The sequence below is a fragment of the Hyperoodon ampullatus genome (assembly GCF_949752795.1).
Source record: "Hyperoodon ampullatus genome assembly, chromosome: 19".
NCBI classification, from domain to species: Eukaryota; Metazoa; Chordata; class Mammalia; order Artiodactyla; family Ziphiidae; genus Hyperoodon; species Hyperoodon ampullatus.
The window spans coordinates 53,093,524-53,110,229 of record NC_136932.1 but is presented as its reverse complement, the minus strand read 5'-3'; the positions used below and the strand labels follow the sequence as shown (position 1 = coordinate 53,110,229).

The 16,706-nt window shown below is 38.8% G+C and overlaps 1 protein-coding gene across 2 annotated transcripts in view; it reads right to left on the bottom strand.

Annotated features, from left to right (window-relative positions):
• The window catches only part of BCAS3 (BCAS3 microtubule associated cell migration factor), a gene marked incomplete at its 3' end in the record, with an annotated part of 574,649 nt that overhangs the window by 354,122 nt on the left and 203,821 nt on the right, over positions 1-16,706 (bottom strand). For both annotated transcript variants that reach the window (XM_079725284.1, XM_079725285.1), the window contains one exon: positions 8,700-8,964. In XM_079725284.1, coding sequence (XP_079581410.1) covers positions 8,700-8,964 — 265 coding nt within the window. The remainder of the gene's footprint in view (positions 1-8,699; positions 8,965-16,706) is intronic.

Sequence of the window (16,706 nt, the reverse complement as noted above, 5' to 3'; positions counted from 1 at the left end):
TCCTCTACATGACTAAATTTGATGGTATTCTATCTTTTTCTCAGTCCTTATCTTAATTGACCTATCAGCAGAATTTAACACATTAATCATTCCCTTTTCTCAGGAAAAAAAAATGTCTTCATTTGGCTTATAGGATTTCTCATGTGTGGTTTTCCTTCCATGTCACAGGCTCAGTCCTGGGACATCTTCATCTTCTTTTCATACTCATTCACTTATTAGGTGATCTCATCCTGCTTTGGCTTTTTTTTTATCTATGCCTCCCCAACATTTATTCTCAGCCTATTCCTTCCCACTGAACTCCAGATTCATAAAACCAACTACCTACCTAACATCACTAGGAGGTCAAGGCACATCTTAAACTAAACATGTCCAAAAGTTCTGATCTGTCTCTATCCCCAGAGCTGCTTTATCCTCATGGTCCTCATTTCATGTGATGGCAGTCGCACCCTTCCAGCTGTTCGGGACGAAAGCCTTACTGGTCACCCTGACTCCTCTTTTTTCTCTCCTGGATTTCTGCAATGCTCTCCTAACTGGTCTCACTAGACTTCTACTCTTGTCAGACTGCAGATGGTGCGTTCTCAATACAGATCACCATTCTGCTCCTGTCAAACCGCAATCTGACCCCGTCACCCAAAACCCTCCACAGCTTTTCCACTTTACTCTGAGTAAAAGTCAAAGGCTGACATGATCTGGCCGCATTCCCTCTCCGACCTCTTCTTCTACTCTGCACCTTGCACACTGTTCCTTGGCCACATGGGCCTCCTTGCCTCTCCGTGAACACTCCAGACACATTCCCATCTCAGGGATTTTACACTGACTGTTTCTTCTGCCTGGAACACGTTCCGTAGACATCTGCATGACTTTCTCCCACACTTCCATCAGATCTTTATTCAAATGTCATCAACTCAGTAAGGCCTGCCAGGAGCATCCTAATTTCAAACTGCAATCTTCTCCAGGCATGCCCTATTCCCTTCCTTTACTTTTCTCCATAGCGTATAAAACTACCTGTTTATCCATCCATTTGTCCATCCATCCATCCATGAATCCATGAATCCATCCATCCATCCATCCACCTATCATCTATCCTATGCATGATACATATCCCTCCACTGGAAAGTCAGCTCCATGGGAACAGGGATGTTTTCCTCTTTTATTCACTGCTGTATCCCTAGAGCTCAGGAACGGTGCCTGGACATAGTAACACTAATTAATAGTTCTTGAATAAAATTAAAGAATCTTACAGATGTTAAAATGAAAAGCAATGTTACCATGAATGAAAATCTCTTCATTCTGACAAGTAATAAATTGTTTTTATTAGAACTTCTAAGTTCTAATAACTTTGAAAACTTTGGTTTGAAGCCTTAGAATCTACATTTTACCAAATACTATATGAGGTGCCAAGATACAAATATAAACAAGAAAAAGACCCTCTCTTCATGGAGGTAAATCTACTGGGAGACACAGGCATGTCAATGAACATATTAACATATGTTAATACGAACAACTAACATTAAAATATAATAAAATCACATTCATAGTGCCAATACCAAGACTGATACAGAACATACAACATCAAGAGGTGTTTAAAAGAGGCTAAAGAGGGACTTCCCTGGTAGCACAATTAAGAATCCACCTGCCAATGCAGGGGACATGGGTTCGATCCCTGGTCTGGAAAGATCCCACATGCTGCAGAGCAACTAAGCCCACGCGCCACAACTACTGAGCCCGCGCTCTAGAGCCCACAAGCCACAACTACTGAGCTCACACACCATAACTACTGAAGCCCACGCACCTAGAGCCCATGCTCTGCAACAAGAGAAGCCACCGCAATGAGAAGCCTGCGTACCGCAACGAAGAGTAGCCTCTGCTCACAGCAACTAGAGAAAGCCTGCGTGCAGCAACGAAGACCCAACACGGCCAAAAATAAATAACAAACAAAAAAAGAGGCTGAAGAGATGAAGTGATACTTTTAGCTGGATCATAATGAAGTAGGGTTTCAGCAGGCATCCAAGGGAATAAAAATTATTTTGAGAAGAGTATGCAAACTTAAAAGGTGCCAAGAAATGAATACATGTGGCATTTTCAGGGAAGGGTACAGAAATGTAGGTGTGGTGGGACAAGAAGCTGAGTGAGAAGGAACCTTCCCTAACATCCTAAAAGCATGGTGAGACACTGAAAGACTGAAAGCAGAAAAGTGGAATATTATCCTACTTATGGTTAACAAAGAAAATGCTTGTGATAGTTAAAAGAGAAAAAGAAGTCCGGAGGCTACAGAAACAGATGAGGTAAGAAATGATGAAAAGAGGTTCTTAATCATTTTTGTCATGGACCACTTGGGCAACCTGGAAAAGCCTGTGGACTCTTTCTCAGAATAATACTTTAAATTCATGGGATATAATACACAGAATTACAAAGAAAACCGTATTATTATACTGAAGTATAGCTATCAGTTTATTTAAAAAATTAAGTTCTGCTATAGTAATATATGTAATATTAAAATCAGTAATATTATTACATTATATATATATATATAATTTCCAAGCAATGGTGAGCATAAACAATATTTCAAAATACATCTCGACAAAACACTTCAAGATTTTTTTTGTATATAATGTGAAACAAAAACTTCTGTGTTTTTATTGGTGATAATGTCACAAGTACTGCTGCTATAACTGTCATGTGTTGCCTATATTCATAATGAAAGAAAACATTTACTTTTGGGTAGAGGATAGTAATCCTAAAGATGAAATACTTTCCTATCCATGTTCACGGATCTTAAGAACCCCTTAAGACTAAGGTCCAAGCAACAAGACCAGAAATGAAAGAGATATTTAGAGAAAGTATATTTCAAATAAATAAACATCCTCTGTTAAGTAAAAATGGCAAATAGATAAAATAATCCTAACCTAAACTGGATTGCATCCAGAAAGTAAAAAGGAAATATCCTTATATCAACTGTTATTTAACAGTTTCCTTTACTTTGCTAAAAAGAGCACAGACAAACAACAGCAATAACCGCCAAACCATGATTCATTTTCAAGATGAATCCCTCCCTGTTCAAATGTTTACATTGTTTTTGACTAGCATCAGATTGTTTATCCACACAAACTGTAAATACATCATTTTTAGAACTAACCAACAACAATGCCCATTTTGTTTTGACATGTAAGGTACAAAAAGAACATAAAGAAAAATGACCATCACTCTAATGTCTGCACTTTAAAAACGAAAAATCTACAGAAAAAGCAGGTGGAATTCCAACATAATAAAAATTTAGCATGTGTTATCAGGAGGAAAACATCTCCTGAAATTCCTTGCTTTCAAAAGGGAATTTAAGAACTGCAGTACTGCTAAACTGTCTATAATCTCCTCTCTGAGATGCCTTCTCTTAGCTTTATGGAAAAATAGGAAGAAAGCTGTGAAAACAATAATGCTGAGAGAAAATAATATATTTTGACAATATTACTCTTCAACTGTTTGATCTTTTACAAATGACAAATCCTTAATTGACTGGCACTTTGCACCCTTCAGCAAAAATACATTGAAAGGTATTCATTCAGTCATTCAATATCCGTTTTGTTCCCTTAGACAAGGGCAGAGATGACCTTAATTACTGTGCACAGTATGCCCAAAGCCTAGCACAGAACCTGGTATGTGGTGTGTTTATTAGAGAAGGAGGAAGAGGAAGAAAAAAGGAGCTCAAAAGAATGCTCTCTGAAGATGTATGAAGACTATAAATTTTTCCAAATTTTTCTACTAATACAGCTGGTTCTCTGGCCAACCTAGCTGCCCAATGTGCACACTAAATCTCGCTCCATAAAGTGTATAGTGAAATTCAAGTTAAGAAAAATATTTAACACAAAAAGCAAGGCCCTCAAAGAACCTATACTACCATTTAGTTATATGACAAAACAGTCACACCTAAGAATGTAAGTAATTATTTCTGAAGTAAAATTTCTTGCAAATGGCTGAAAATATGAATATCTCACAGCTTTCTAAACTTTTTTTAAAAATTTAAATACTTTTTTATTATTTTTATTTTTTAAAATATTTATTTATTTATTATTTATTTCTTTTGTCTGTGCCAGGTCTTAGTTGCGGCACACGGCATCTTTGTTATGGCCGTGGTATCTTTGTTGCGGCATGCAGACTCTTAGTTGCGTCATGCAAACTCTTAGTTACAGCGTGCATGCGGGATCTAGTTCCCCGATCAGGGATCGAACCCGGGCCCCCTGCATTGGGAGCATGGAGTCTTACCCACTGGACCACCAGGGAAGTCCCAATACTTTTTTAAATGACAGTTTTCACCCAGGACTTATTTTCAACCTCAAAGATCATGGATCACTAGATAAATATACATGAATAATAACTGTTCTTATAAAAATAATAGGGCCAGGGACTTCCCTGGTGGTGCAGTGGTTAAGAATCCGCCTATCGGGCTTCCCTGGTGGCGCAGCGGTTGAGAGTCCGCCTGCCGATGCAGGGGACACGGGTTCGTGCCCTGGTCCGGGAAGATCCCACATGCCACAGAGCAACTAAGCCTGTGCACCACAACTACTAAGCCTGTGCTCTAGAGCCCGCGAGCCACAACTACTGAGCCCGTGTGCCACAACTACTGAAGCCTGTGCACCTAGAACCCATGCTCCGCAACAAGAGAAGCCACCGCAATGAGAAGCCTGTACACTGCAACAAGGAGTAGCCCCCGCTCGCCGTAACTAGAGAAAGCCCACAAGCAGCAACGAAGACCCAACACAGCCAAAAACAAATAAATTAATTAATTTAAAAAAAATACTTCTGGGCTTCCCTGGTGGCGCAGTGGTTGAGAGTCCGCCTGCCGATGCAGGGGACACGGGTTCGTGCCCCGGTCTGGGAAGATCCCACATGCCGCGGAGCGGCTGGGCCCGTGAGCCATGGCCGCTGGGCCTGTGCGTCCGGAGCCTGTGCTCCGCAACGGGAGAGGCCACAACAGTGAGAGGCCCACATAACGCAAAAAAAAAAAAAAAATACTTCTAAAATAATAGGGCCAGGGACTTCCCTGGTGGTCCAATAGTTAAGAATCTGCCTTCCAATGCAGGGGATGCGGGTTTGATCCCTGGTCGCGGAACTAAGATCCCACATGCTGGGGGGCAAATAAGCCCATGTGACACAACTAGAGAGCCCGCGCACCACAACTAGACAGCCTGCGTGCCGCAACTAGAAAGCCTGCACACAGCAACTACAGAGCCAACGTGCTCTGGAGCCTGTGCGCCACAACGGAAGATCCTGCATGCTGCAACTAAGACTCAATGCAGCCAAAAACAAATAAAAATAAATATTAAAAAAATTATAATAGGGCCAAAGCACAAAACATCATCTAAGGAGAAAAAAAAGGTCCCAAACTGTTTTGAGTTGCAGAATTTCTCCCCAGGATTCTATTTACCAATATATTTTTTCAGTCTATCTTAAAACTTCCTCCAGAAAAAATACATATGTTGAATTGATTAGGTATTACAAAAGGATGTGTGTTCAAGCAGAAGCATTTTAGCTTCTTTAACTTCTTAGGGATATAGCCAGAAGAACTGCAAAGATGTACTCAAACAAGTTACTTGTACACACATGTTTGTAACAGCACTATCCACAAAATCAAAAGGTGGAAACAAGTCAAATATCCATCAGTGGATGAATGGATAAAAAACTGTGGTACATACATATAATGGAATATTATTCAACCATAAAAAGTAATGAAGTACTGACACATACTACAATGTGGCTATACTTTTAAAACATTATGCTATGTGAAAGAAGCCAGAAACAAAAGGTCACATATTTTATGACTGCAGTTATATGAACTATCCATAACAGGTATAGATTGAGATGGAAAGCAGACTGGTGGTTGCTAGGGGCTTGGGGACAGAGGGGTGGGGAGGAACTGCTTAAAGAATATGCAGTTTGGGGGATTTCCCTGGCGGTCCAGCAGTTAAGGCTCCGCCCTTCCAATGCAGGGGACACGGACTAGATCCCTGGTTGGGGAACTAAGAGCCCACAGGTCATGCTGTGCAGCCCCCAAAAAAGAAAAAGAATATGCAGTTTTCATCTGGGGTGAAGACAATATATTTGGAACTAGACAGAAGCGGTAGTTGCAAATTATTGTGATGTAATAAATCCCACTGAATTGTTAACATCTAAATGGTTAATTTTATGTTGTATGAATGTCAAATCAATTAAATAAGGGTTGTTTTCTGTAGGAACCATAATCTCGCTCTATAAAATTCCCTATACTTAAAAATCTAAATTGGTCATCTGTCAAGGAAAAACTGCAATGCTCCAAAAAACAAAGTGTCATCTAATGTCAATGAATATCTTCTCTCATTCTGGTGGGTACAACCATTCTGATATTATCTCCCAAGGCCAAGATTCGCATACATTGTAATCCAGCACTTCAATTCAAAAATAAAACAAAGTGAGAGAGTGGCATGGACATATATACACTACCAAATATAAAACCAATAGCTAGTGGGAAGCAGCCGCGTAGCACAGGGAGATCAGCTTGGTGCTTTGTGACCACCTAGAGAGGTGGGATAGGGAGGATGGGAGGGAGACTCAAGAGCGAGGAGATATGGGGATATATGTATACATATAGCTGATTCACTTTGTTATACAGCAGAAACTAACACACCACCGTAAAGCAATTATACTCCAATAAAGATGTTAAAAAACAAAAAACAAAAACAAGACAAAAATAAGCACACATTTGCACTAAGAAACAGGGACAAAAATTTTCATCTCTTCATTATACATAATAGCTCCACATCAGAAACCACCCAAATATACATCAACAGTAGGAGAAAGGATAAATAAGTAAAAATATATTTGTACAATGGAATATGTAAGAGCAGTGGAAATAAATGAATTAAACCTACATAAAAATACATGAATTAATCTCACGAACATGTTAAAGAAGTTGAATATATACACACTCTGTTTTTTAAAAAAAGTGAATAGTTCACTTTTTTAAAAAGTAAGGAAGTGATTACCCTAAAAGTCAGAATCACAGCTTATTTTTATGGAAAAGGAGCACAAAAATGGAGTTCTAGTAATGTTTCCTTTATTGGTTGGAGTGATGGTTACACAACTATTTGCTCTAGATAAAATACTGACTAATACGTGGGTTTTTTAGAAATCCCACAAAGATGTATCAGGTTGGCCAAAAAGTTTGTTTGGGTTTTTCTGTAACATCTTACGAAAACCCAAATGAACTTTTTGGCCAACCCAATATTTTAAAATAAAATGCAAATGCTGCTCTAAAATACATACGACTCAAGATTATTCCTCTCCAACAATAAATATTTCTTTTTTTTTTTTTTTTTTTTGCGGTACGCGGGCCTCTCACTGCCATGGCCTCTCCCGTTGCGGAGCACAGGCTCTGGACGGGCAGGCTCAGCGGCCATGGCTCACGGGCCCAGCCGCTCCGCAGCATGTGGGATCCTCCCGGACCAGGGCACAAACCCGTGTCCCCTGCATCGGCAGGCGGACTCTCAACCACTGCACCACCAGGGAAGCCCAATAAATATTTCTGAATGAACTACAGCACTGATTCTGGTTAAAGCCAGAGTTTTCTGGAAAAGATCTATAGATATGAGATTCTATCTCTAAATTTATGAAAATAGTCTTGAACATCATATTCCATACATATGACATCAAGTAACTCTTATATAGTGAAAAAGTTAGGGAGTTAGCTGAGCGTGGCAAGTGAGCTGAAGAGATCTGGTTCTTCCCTTGGGGCCAAGGAGAGTGGTGTGGGCTCTGCTAGGGTGGGGGAAGGGGGCAGTCACTGGGGAAGAAGGAGAGAACTTATCAAAAAATAGAAGGCAGAATTCCCAGCACAACAGGGAATGGTTGAAGTGTGGGGACTGCTGTTTCCATATTCGCTCACTCACACACTCCTCCATCCATCCATCCATCCACCCGTTCATTCATTCAACAGATCTCCATTTACTCTGTGCCTGGCAGGCACTGTAATAAGTTCTGTTCATACAGAATGGGCATTTAATAGAACTAATAGCCTGGTGACAGAGACATATTTAAAACATAATCACACAAATAAATATTTAATTTAAAGTTCAAAAAAAAAGTTAGGGAGTCAATGTAGCATGGTAATGGTCACCATTACTATATTAACTTCAATTTATTAAATGATTTAATAAATTAAAAATGTCCCCAGGCTTCCCTGGTGGCGCAGTGGTTAAGAATCTGCCTGCCAATGCACGGGACATGTTTTGATCCCTGGTCCGGGAAGATCTCACATGCCGCGGAGCAACTATGCCTGTGCGCCAGAACTACTGAGCCTGTGATCTAGAGCCTGTGAGCCACAACTACTGAGCCCACACACCACAACTACTGAAGCTCATGCACCTAGAGCCTGTGCTCTGCAACAAGAGAGGCCACCGCAATGAGAAGCTTGTGCACCACAACGAAGAGTAGCCCCCACTCGCCGCAACTAGAGAAGGCCCAGGCGCAGCAACGAAGACCCAACACAGCCAAAAATAAATAAACAAAATAAATAAATTTTAAAAAAAAGAAGGTCCCCAAATGAGCCCAAGATCTTATCTTCGTATGAATGAATTAGAAAAATGGGTTAATTTTATTCCAGATCTCAAAAATGAAAGATAAAGGGAAGAAGAATTGTTGGGAATAGTGGAGAGAGAGAAAACTGGGTTTACCGTGCAGAGGAGATCCAGAAGGGCTGCTGGATAAACCTGGAACAGGGCTACAGCGACCTCCTTGCTTAGACGTCAGTTCCTGTTCAATCTCTTCCAGCCCAGCACTCTTCTGGAAACGGCTCATACGATTTACCACTCGTGGTGACATATGTGTTCGAACACAAGGCTGGCCACCATAAGGGTTGATTGGGAAAACGTGGGAAGTCCCCCGGAGTGTACTGACCACAACCCAGCGACAGTCATGGCTGAAGCATATGTCTTGTACCTAGAAATGAAACAAGGAAAAACAAAAAAATGATTGAAACTATTTGGATTGACCTAAGAATATCACAAACATATTACTAAATATGAACAGAAATGCCTGCCAGGGGACTTCCCTGGTGGCACAGTGGTTAAGAATCTGCCAAAAAGACCCAACGCAGCCAAAAAATAATATTAACAATAATAATTTTAAAATATAATTAATTAATTAATTAATTAATTTTAAAAAAGAAATGCCTGCCTGGTTACCAAATTTACCTAACATCAGATTATATTTTCAAAATGTTTCTTCTAAAGATTAGATTCATGGTGAATACTGATCAAAACTCCACATAAGGGATTTGATAAGATTTACAATAGGGAATTCTGTCCCTTGCTGTATACGGTGCCAAGTCAGAAAATAGGACCTAGGTGGTTTCACCCTATAGAGCTATATTTAAAAAAAAAAAAAAAGATATATGGATAATGTTCATTTCTTTAAAGGAATTTACCTTCCAAAAAAGCATAGAAGAGCAAAAATTAAAACATACATTATACAATGCAGGTAAAGTTATTAATCCAATCATTCACTCAACGAATACTCACTGGGTACCCTGCTAATAAACACTAGGAACAAAGAGGTGGATAAGAAATCATCCTTGGGCTTACAGCCTACCAGGAAGAAAAGACATAAGAAATTTACAAAAATATAACATATAAAAATGAAATAACTATCTTACATTTGAGGCACAGTGGTAACAAAAAGGAAGGAAAATATGAAATCTGCTTCTGAGAGGTGAAAAGGAGATGTTCAAGAAGGTAGAGGGTTAAGAGTGGCACCAAAAACACATGATCTGAATAGCTCTGGGTTCTGGAATTGAGTTTTGAAGTAGGATATACTTACAAAGAAAGGAGCAATGGACATTCTAATTTAGATATATGCAGATATTCTACTTTTGATATAGATGCATAGACATAAGATGGAAATGATGAGCAAGTAGTTCAGTATGTCAGAAACAACATGAGAGTGAGCAAAAGCCAGCGCAAGAGGTGTCTGGATTTTATTTAAGAAATAAGGAGTCAAGATTTCAATTCTGGAAGGATGATTGTGGGAGTGAATGCAAGGGAATGAATTTGCAGTGGAGATGAAGGTAACTGAAGGAAAGTCAAGTAGAAGTTTCTTCAACAGACACAGATATAGGACCCTAAAGAGAGGTGGGAAGAGAAAATGTCTCAAAACACCCAAATGACAATCCAAATGTCTTTCAACGGATGAATGGAGAAAAAAGATGTGGCATGTATATATACACAACAGAATATTTCAGCCATTAGAAAAATGGATATCCTCCTAACTGTGACAGCATGGATGGACCTTGAACACATAATGCTAAACGTGGTAAGTCAGACAGAGAAAGAACTTTACAGTATCACTTATATGTGAAATCTAAGAAAAGCAAACCTGTAAAAAACAGAACTAAAATGGTGGTTACCAGGGGATGTGAGGCGGAGATAAGACTGACAGTGTTTAAGGGTACAAACTTGTAACGAGTAGTAAATAAGCCATAGAGATCTAATGCACAGTATACTGATATAGACAATAATATTGTACAGTTATATAATGTGATAAATACGGGTACAATGGCAATCACATTGCAATGTATAAATGTATCAAAGTAACAAGCTGTACACCTTAAATTTATAAAATGTTACATGTCAAACTTACTCAAATAAAAAAAAAACACTTTGATAATAATGAAAAAAAAAGAAAAAACTTATGTATTTGCAGTGGTTGGCAAACACTACAGGCCATACGTCTCTCTCAGCTATTTCCCTGCCCTTCCAGTGACAAAGTAGCCATAGAAAATATATGTAAATCAATGAATGTAGCTATGTTTGTAGAAAAAATTTTACAGAAAAACTGACTGGCCACAAACTTGATCTAGGTAAAGTTAGTCACTAAATTGTATGACATTTATCAGGTACTGAAATACAGAAGTCCCAGTATTTTCAAATTAGCAAACTGAATTTATTACTTTTATCTTGATATCAGTCTAATGATGACAACTTGAACAAAAATGTCTCTGTTTACTTTTATACTTAAAAAAGACAGCTAAGTAAAATTCCATATTGTTCTAACCAAGCCTTTAAAAAAAAAAGGCAAATCACAGATACTTAAGCAAGATTTCTATGTTGACTAAATGATAAACTAAAATAATTTTTCATCACGTAAAACAAATGTCAAACCGTGCTTTAAAAAAATAACCCAGACAAAAAAGTATAGTAAAATAAAGATAAGATGTTTGTGAGTAGGATTTAAAACTTGTGAGTAAAACTCCTCAAGCAGTCAAAGAAGCTGATTTTCAGTGTATTACATCTTCAAATAAGCTTAAATTCAGCTTAAAATCTTGACTAATACTTCAGAAATATTCTACAAGCAAAAGCTATGAGTATTCATCAAAGTACAAGAGCCTGGAATCTTTGAAATAAAAAAGAAATTTTAGTCTTACATCAAAACAGGATATTTCATTGCTAGACAACTGACAGACCAAAATTATCAATACATGGATAAACCCCAAACTGAGCCCCATGCCTGTCCATTTCAATTACTGTGACACATCCAAATGACACATTAATGTTATAATTAAAGAATCTCCTGATTCTTTACGCTGAGAAATTTAACTCCCAGCAATTCTAGAATTACGAATAAAAAGTCATTCCTCCAGTGCTTTACCTCTCTATTTCACTTACACTAACTTTCAGCTAAAAGACTTATAGAAAAGCAGGAGAAAAGGAAGGGGTAGGACAAAGAAAAGTGTAAACAGCAGAAGCGAGAGAAAAGAAACACAGTCCCAGACAAATTTAATATTATAGTATCAAATGCATTAACACAAGCCAGAATCAAACATACAAAGAAAACCATCTTTAGGCTTACTGAGTAACTTATGTTCCATCCACAGTGGAACTAAACCATGTTATCTAAAACCTTTTTCCAAAACACTTATAATCAAGATGACTTCCTGGTCTGTCAATGAAAAGAAGTTTCATTCTTTCATTTTAAGAATACTTCTGATATGAGGTGGTACTAACAAACAGTATCAAGGCAAGAAGACAGAATTCCACCTAAAAGCTTACTTAGAAAACTGCTATTAGAGAAGTGATTCTGCTCTGTGACCTTAAAGACACATCAGGATACATAAACGAGCAGAGAAGAGTTGCCAAAGACATCAGCTGTCAAGAAACTAGAGAAAGTTTAATCCTTTAAATAACATTACAGAGGATAACAAGTCGCCTATCCACAAAATGCAAAATGATACAACTGTTCATGTTATCAAACAAGTTGGGTGGTTTTTCATACATTATTAAAAGTAAGAAAGACTGGGAACCCTCATTAGGACACTCATTATTATCAATTTGGAGCTTTTAAATAAGCAAATGTCAGAATTCTTAACTAATGAGATATAAATAAGAAATACAGAGTGCTTAATTAAATGTTTTACAAATTTCTATTTGGTTATATAATTTATTGCTCTTTAAATGTATTATTTGGCATATTTATAACATCTCACACTTGCTTCTTATTGTAATGATGTAAAGTTTGGCTATGAGAAACCAATTAGGCCTGTAGAAAGCTGAAGTATTTGTTCCTTAAAACATACTGCAGCTATATGCCAGTAATTCTAGCTTATACAAGTATTTTTTTCAGCAATCTAAATCAATTTCACTGATTTACTCATCCAAACAATATTTTGGGCAACCAAAATCTAATATAGCAGACATATATGGAATAATTACGTCCAACATTTTATCAAAACAAACAACCAAAAAAAAAAAAAAAAGAAAAAAAACAAACCTCGAGTGTATATTTCATTCACAGAACAGGCTGAATTCAAATTACATATAAAACAAGAGTATTTGAGCACTAGAATTAAGTGTTACTACATTTAAGCATCTAAGATACAGAAACGAGCATCGCACAAGGCTCCAAATTTATGCCGCAAATTTACCCCCCAATCCCAATTAACTAATAACAGCAATTTTAAAATTCAGCGTTATTTTAACATCCTAAAATCTAAAGCAGAGATTCTCTAACTTTTAGTAGACTAAGAAGCACCTAGATTATTTGTAAGAAATACAGATCCTCTGGTCCCACCTTCAGAATTACAATTCAGGAGGTGTTGGGAGGTCTTGGGGAAGACGTGACCAAGAAATCTGCAGTTTTAGAACTCAGATAATGACTCTGATACTGGCCTGAAGTCTGTAATATGGAGCTAGAAAAAAAAATAAACTTACCAGAAACAGCAGTCCCCCAGCCCCACACCAAACCTTAGAAATTACATAAAAGATACTCTTTTTTAAAAATGAAGTAATGGCAATGATTTCCTAGGGTGTGAGTGGGGCAGAGGACTGACTGAAACGGGCAGGAGGAAACTTTCTGAGATAATGAAAATGTTCTATACCTTGATTTATGGTTGTATAGATGTAACTAGTGGATGGCAAATAGAACACCCAACCTCCAACCTTCACTCCCTCACCTGCCACCACTACAGATACTTCCTATGTGCTTCCCAAAGCCTCTCTTACAGCAGGTGTTGAAAAGTATCCACTTTCTTGACAAAAGGAATTAACATCACTGAAGCTGTCCTTACTCCTTGAATTCACCTTACTGCTTTGAATTCACCTTACTGCTTTGAATTCAGAAGTGATGCCCACTGGAGTGGCAATTATAAAGTGATCACAAGAAAAAGAACAAAAAAAGTCACTGAGACACGGTACCCAAACTGGCAGCAGCCTTCCTGTAAAGTGAGAAAAATAAACCCTGGGTGGTTGTTTTTTTAAACCATTGTATTTGGTTCTGTAGGCAAATACATGCCTAATGATTCAATTACTAATTCCCTTTCCAACTCTCTTTTAAAAAGAAAGAAAACCCGAAAGCAGAGAGTACTTGGATAAAAAGTCTCAAATCCCAGAGTACTATTCTTTCACAAGCCTGTAAGAATGGCAATCAAAACCGTAAAGACAAGTCCCATATCACAAAAACTAACTAGCCAAGGTCCTAGCCTTCAGATGAGGTTATGTTAATGGCAATAAGTTTGCTTGAGAATAAGATGCTTAGAATGGAGATGTGGTAAAGACAGATACTCCACACACACCTTCTATCTCATCTGCCTACTCCCTCCCCATACCAATTCTTCAGATTCATTTATTTATCCAATAATGCATTCATGGGAACCCTATTACATGTTTTGCACTCTTCTAGGTGCTAGAAATTTGAAAATGAGCTATCAAATAAGCAGCATGCTGAACTCTTGGGCATCTATGCCAGAGAAATGAAAACTACGTTCACCTAACATACTCATAATATCCCCAAACTGTAAATAGTCCGGGTGGATGTTTAAACAAACTGTAAAAGTTAGGTTACTTATAAAAGGGTAACATGAGGGAACTGTTCAGTACCTTGACAGCAGTGGTGGATACACAAACCGACACGTGATTAAATTATATACACCTAAACACACACACATACACAAACACACACACACAAGCACATCTGGTAAAATCTGAAAAAATCAGTGCATCGCGCCCATGTCAATATGCTGGTTGTCATATACTCTAGTTTTGCAAAGTGTTACCATTGGGATAAACTGGGTAAAGTGTACATGGGATCTCTTAGTACAATTTCTTACAAGTGCCTATGAACCGACGATTATTTCAATAAAAATCTAAACAAACAAAAAAAGCGAATGTGACACCTTGTAAACAGTGCTAGTGCAGCCGGCTCCTGCTGCAGCCTGAACTTGAGTGGAGACAAGGATGGGGGGTGGCCCAAAATGCCAAGGAGTGCAGTGTGAACCGTGGCAGTGATGGGAGTGGGGGCAGAAAGAAAGGGGCTGTGGTGCCTGGACACTCGCTGGAAGCTGGTGAGCAGCACCACTGCTCATCAGCAAATAACTGGCACCAACACTTGGCCAAGTGAGGAAAAACCGCTAACGCTCCTGGCTGCCCCCATAGTATCTACAGACTAGCCTCCCCTGCCACCAAGACAGGGGATAATGAGATCCCCTGGCAGCCGTCACTGGAAAAACTGGCATGTGCACCTTAAACACATTCGTCCATGTTCTCGTGTAGGGGGGAACAGCCCATGCCCTCATAGGAGGAAAAATACCCTGGAACAAAGTGTAAGCACAGTTCACCGTAGGGAAGAGGAGCTAAGATGACCTTGCGGGTGTACTATTGTTGTCGTTTATGTTGATAAATGTATAAATAGTATTAATGGCTTAATTGATTGTACTTACATGTTTTTAAGTGTCAGGGGGTATCCTCTGCCATGTAGATCGAGGTGACAATGCGACAAGCCCACAACAGCTCACCTACTAGGCTTCCAGTTCCTTCCCATGTTATGTAATAGAAACAACAGAATCCCAGTAGGAAAAAGTCAAGGTAGAGACTTAATGGCTGCTGAAGGACACAGCGGTGTTATCCCAGTACAACATCGCCACCTGCCTGATCCAGCAACCAAGTACGCTCCCTTTTTTAGATGGCAGCTACTAACCTGCTACCAGGTTCTTGTAACTGAACAACTGACCCATGGAGGCTTTGTGATTTTCCAGACCCACACTGGGATGAGTCAACTCAAATCTGATGATGAGCACGGTGGGAAGGGCCTGACAGGGCTTGCTAGTCAAGTGGGAATGGTATATTCCAGAATATGTTCCAGAATGGCCCTAGGAGCACCTTGTTTTTACCACTACTTTATCACCCACTCTACTGCCTGAAGCAATGCCACTGGTTCTATAAGCCCCTGAATCACAGAGTTTCCTTTAAATGCCTGATTGATGGTTTGGCTAAAATGAAAAGTGATGGTGTCCGCCAGCCCAGGGCAGCTGCACAGCACCAACAAAAACTGTGGATGGACAAATCTAAGGACCAGTCAACACAGCAGGATAATGCAAAGCTGTCAGCTCTACTTTGAGGGGTCACTATAACTGTGGACCAATCATGCCCATTCATTTATGTATTATCTATGGATGTTTTTGCACTACAGTGACAGAGGTAATACATGTAGAATGCAGAGTTATTTTACAATCTGGCCTTTTAAAGAAAACTCCTGCTTTAGACAAATACTCCAAAGGACTAGAACTGTTATATTTATACCGAAACTTGTCATCTGCCGATGGCCTTGCCAATGGTCTGTTTGCCATGAAGTAGACTACATATTGGCAGATTGCACATGTCCCTCTTTTAGGGCCATGAGCTGTGCAAGCAAATCATGGCAGGTACCTGAAGAATCTGGGTCACTAATTCCCAAGGTAAGAATCCACCCACTTATGAGAATGACTGGAATCAAGCCACTGATCAGGCCTGCTTTTTGCCCTGCCTTGTACAGTGATTTCCATCTAAATCCATCAATTATAAATCTTTGCCCCATCTATTATCCATTGTTTCATACCACTCAAAGTATACATGATGTCATAATTTAAAAGCATAAATATACTACAGTTGCTGGGGTTAGTTGCTGAACTATCTATTAGGACAACATAGTTGATGGGATTGCTCAGATATTTGCCTTTTTTCCCTTATTTGTTCTATCAAATGTTGAGAAAGTGTTATTAAACTCAGTTTTAGGTGCATAGACATTTAAATCCTCCTGATAATTTGACTCGAACATTATGAAATACCTCTGGTAATAGTCTTTGTCTTAACCTCTATTTTACTTGATATTAATATAGTCAAATTTTTAATATCCTTATGTTTATTATTTGCTTGAGG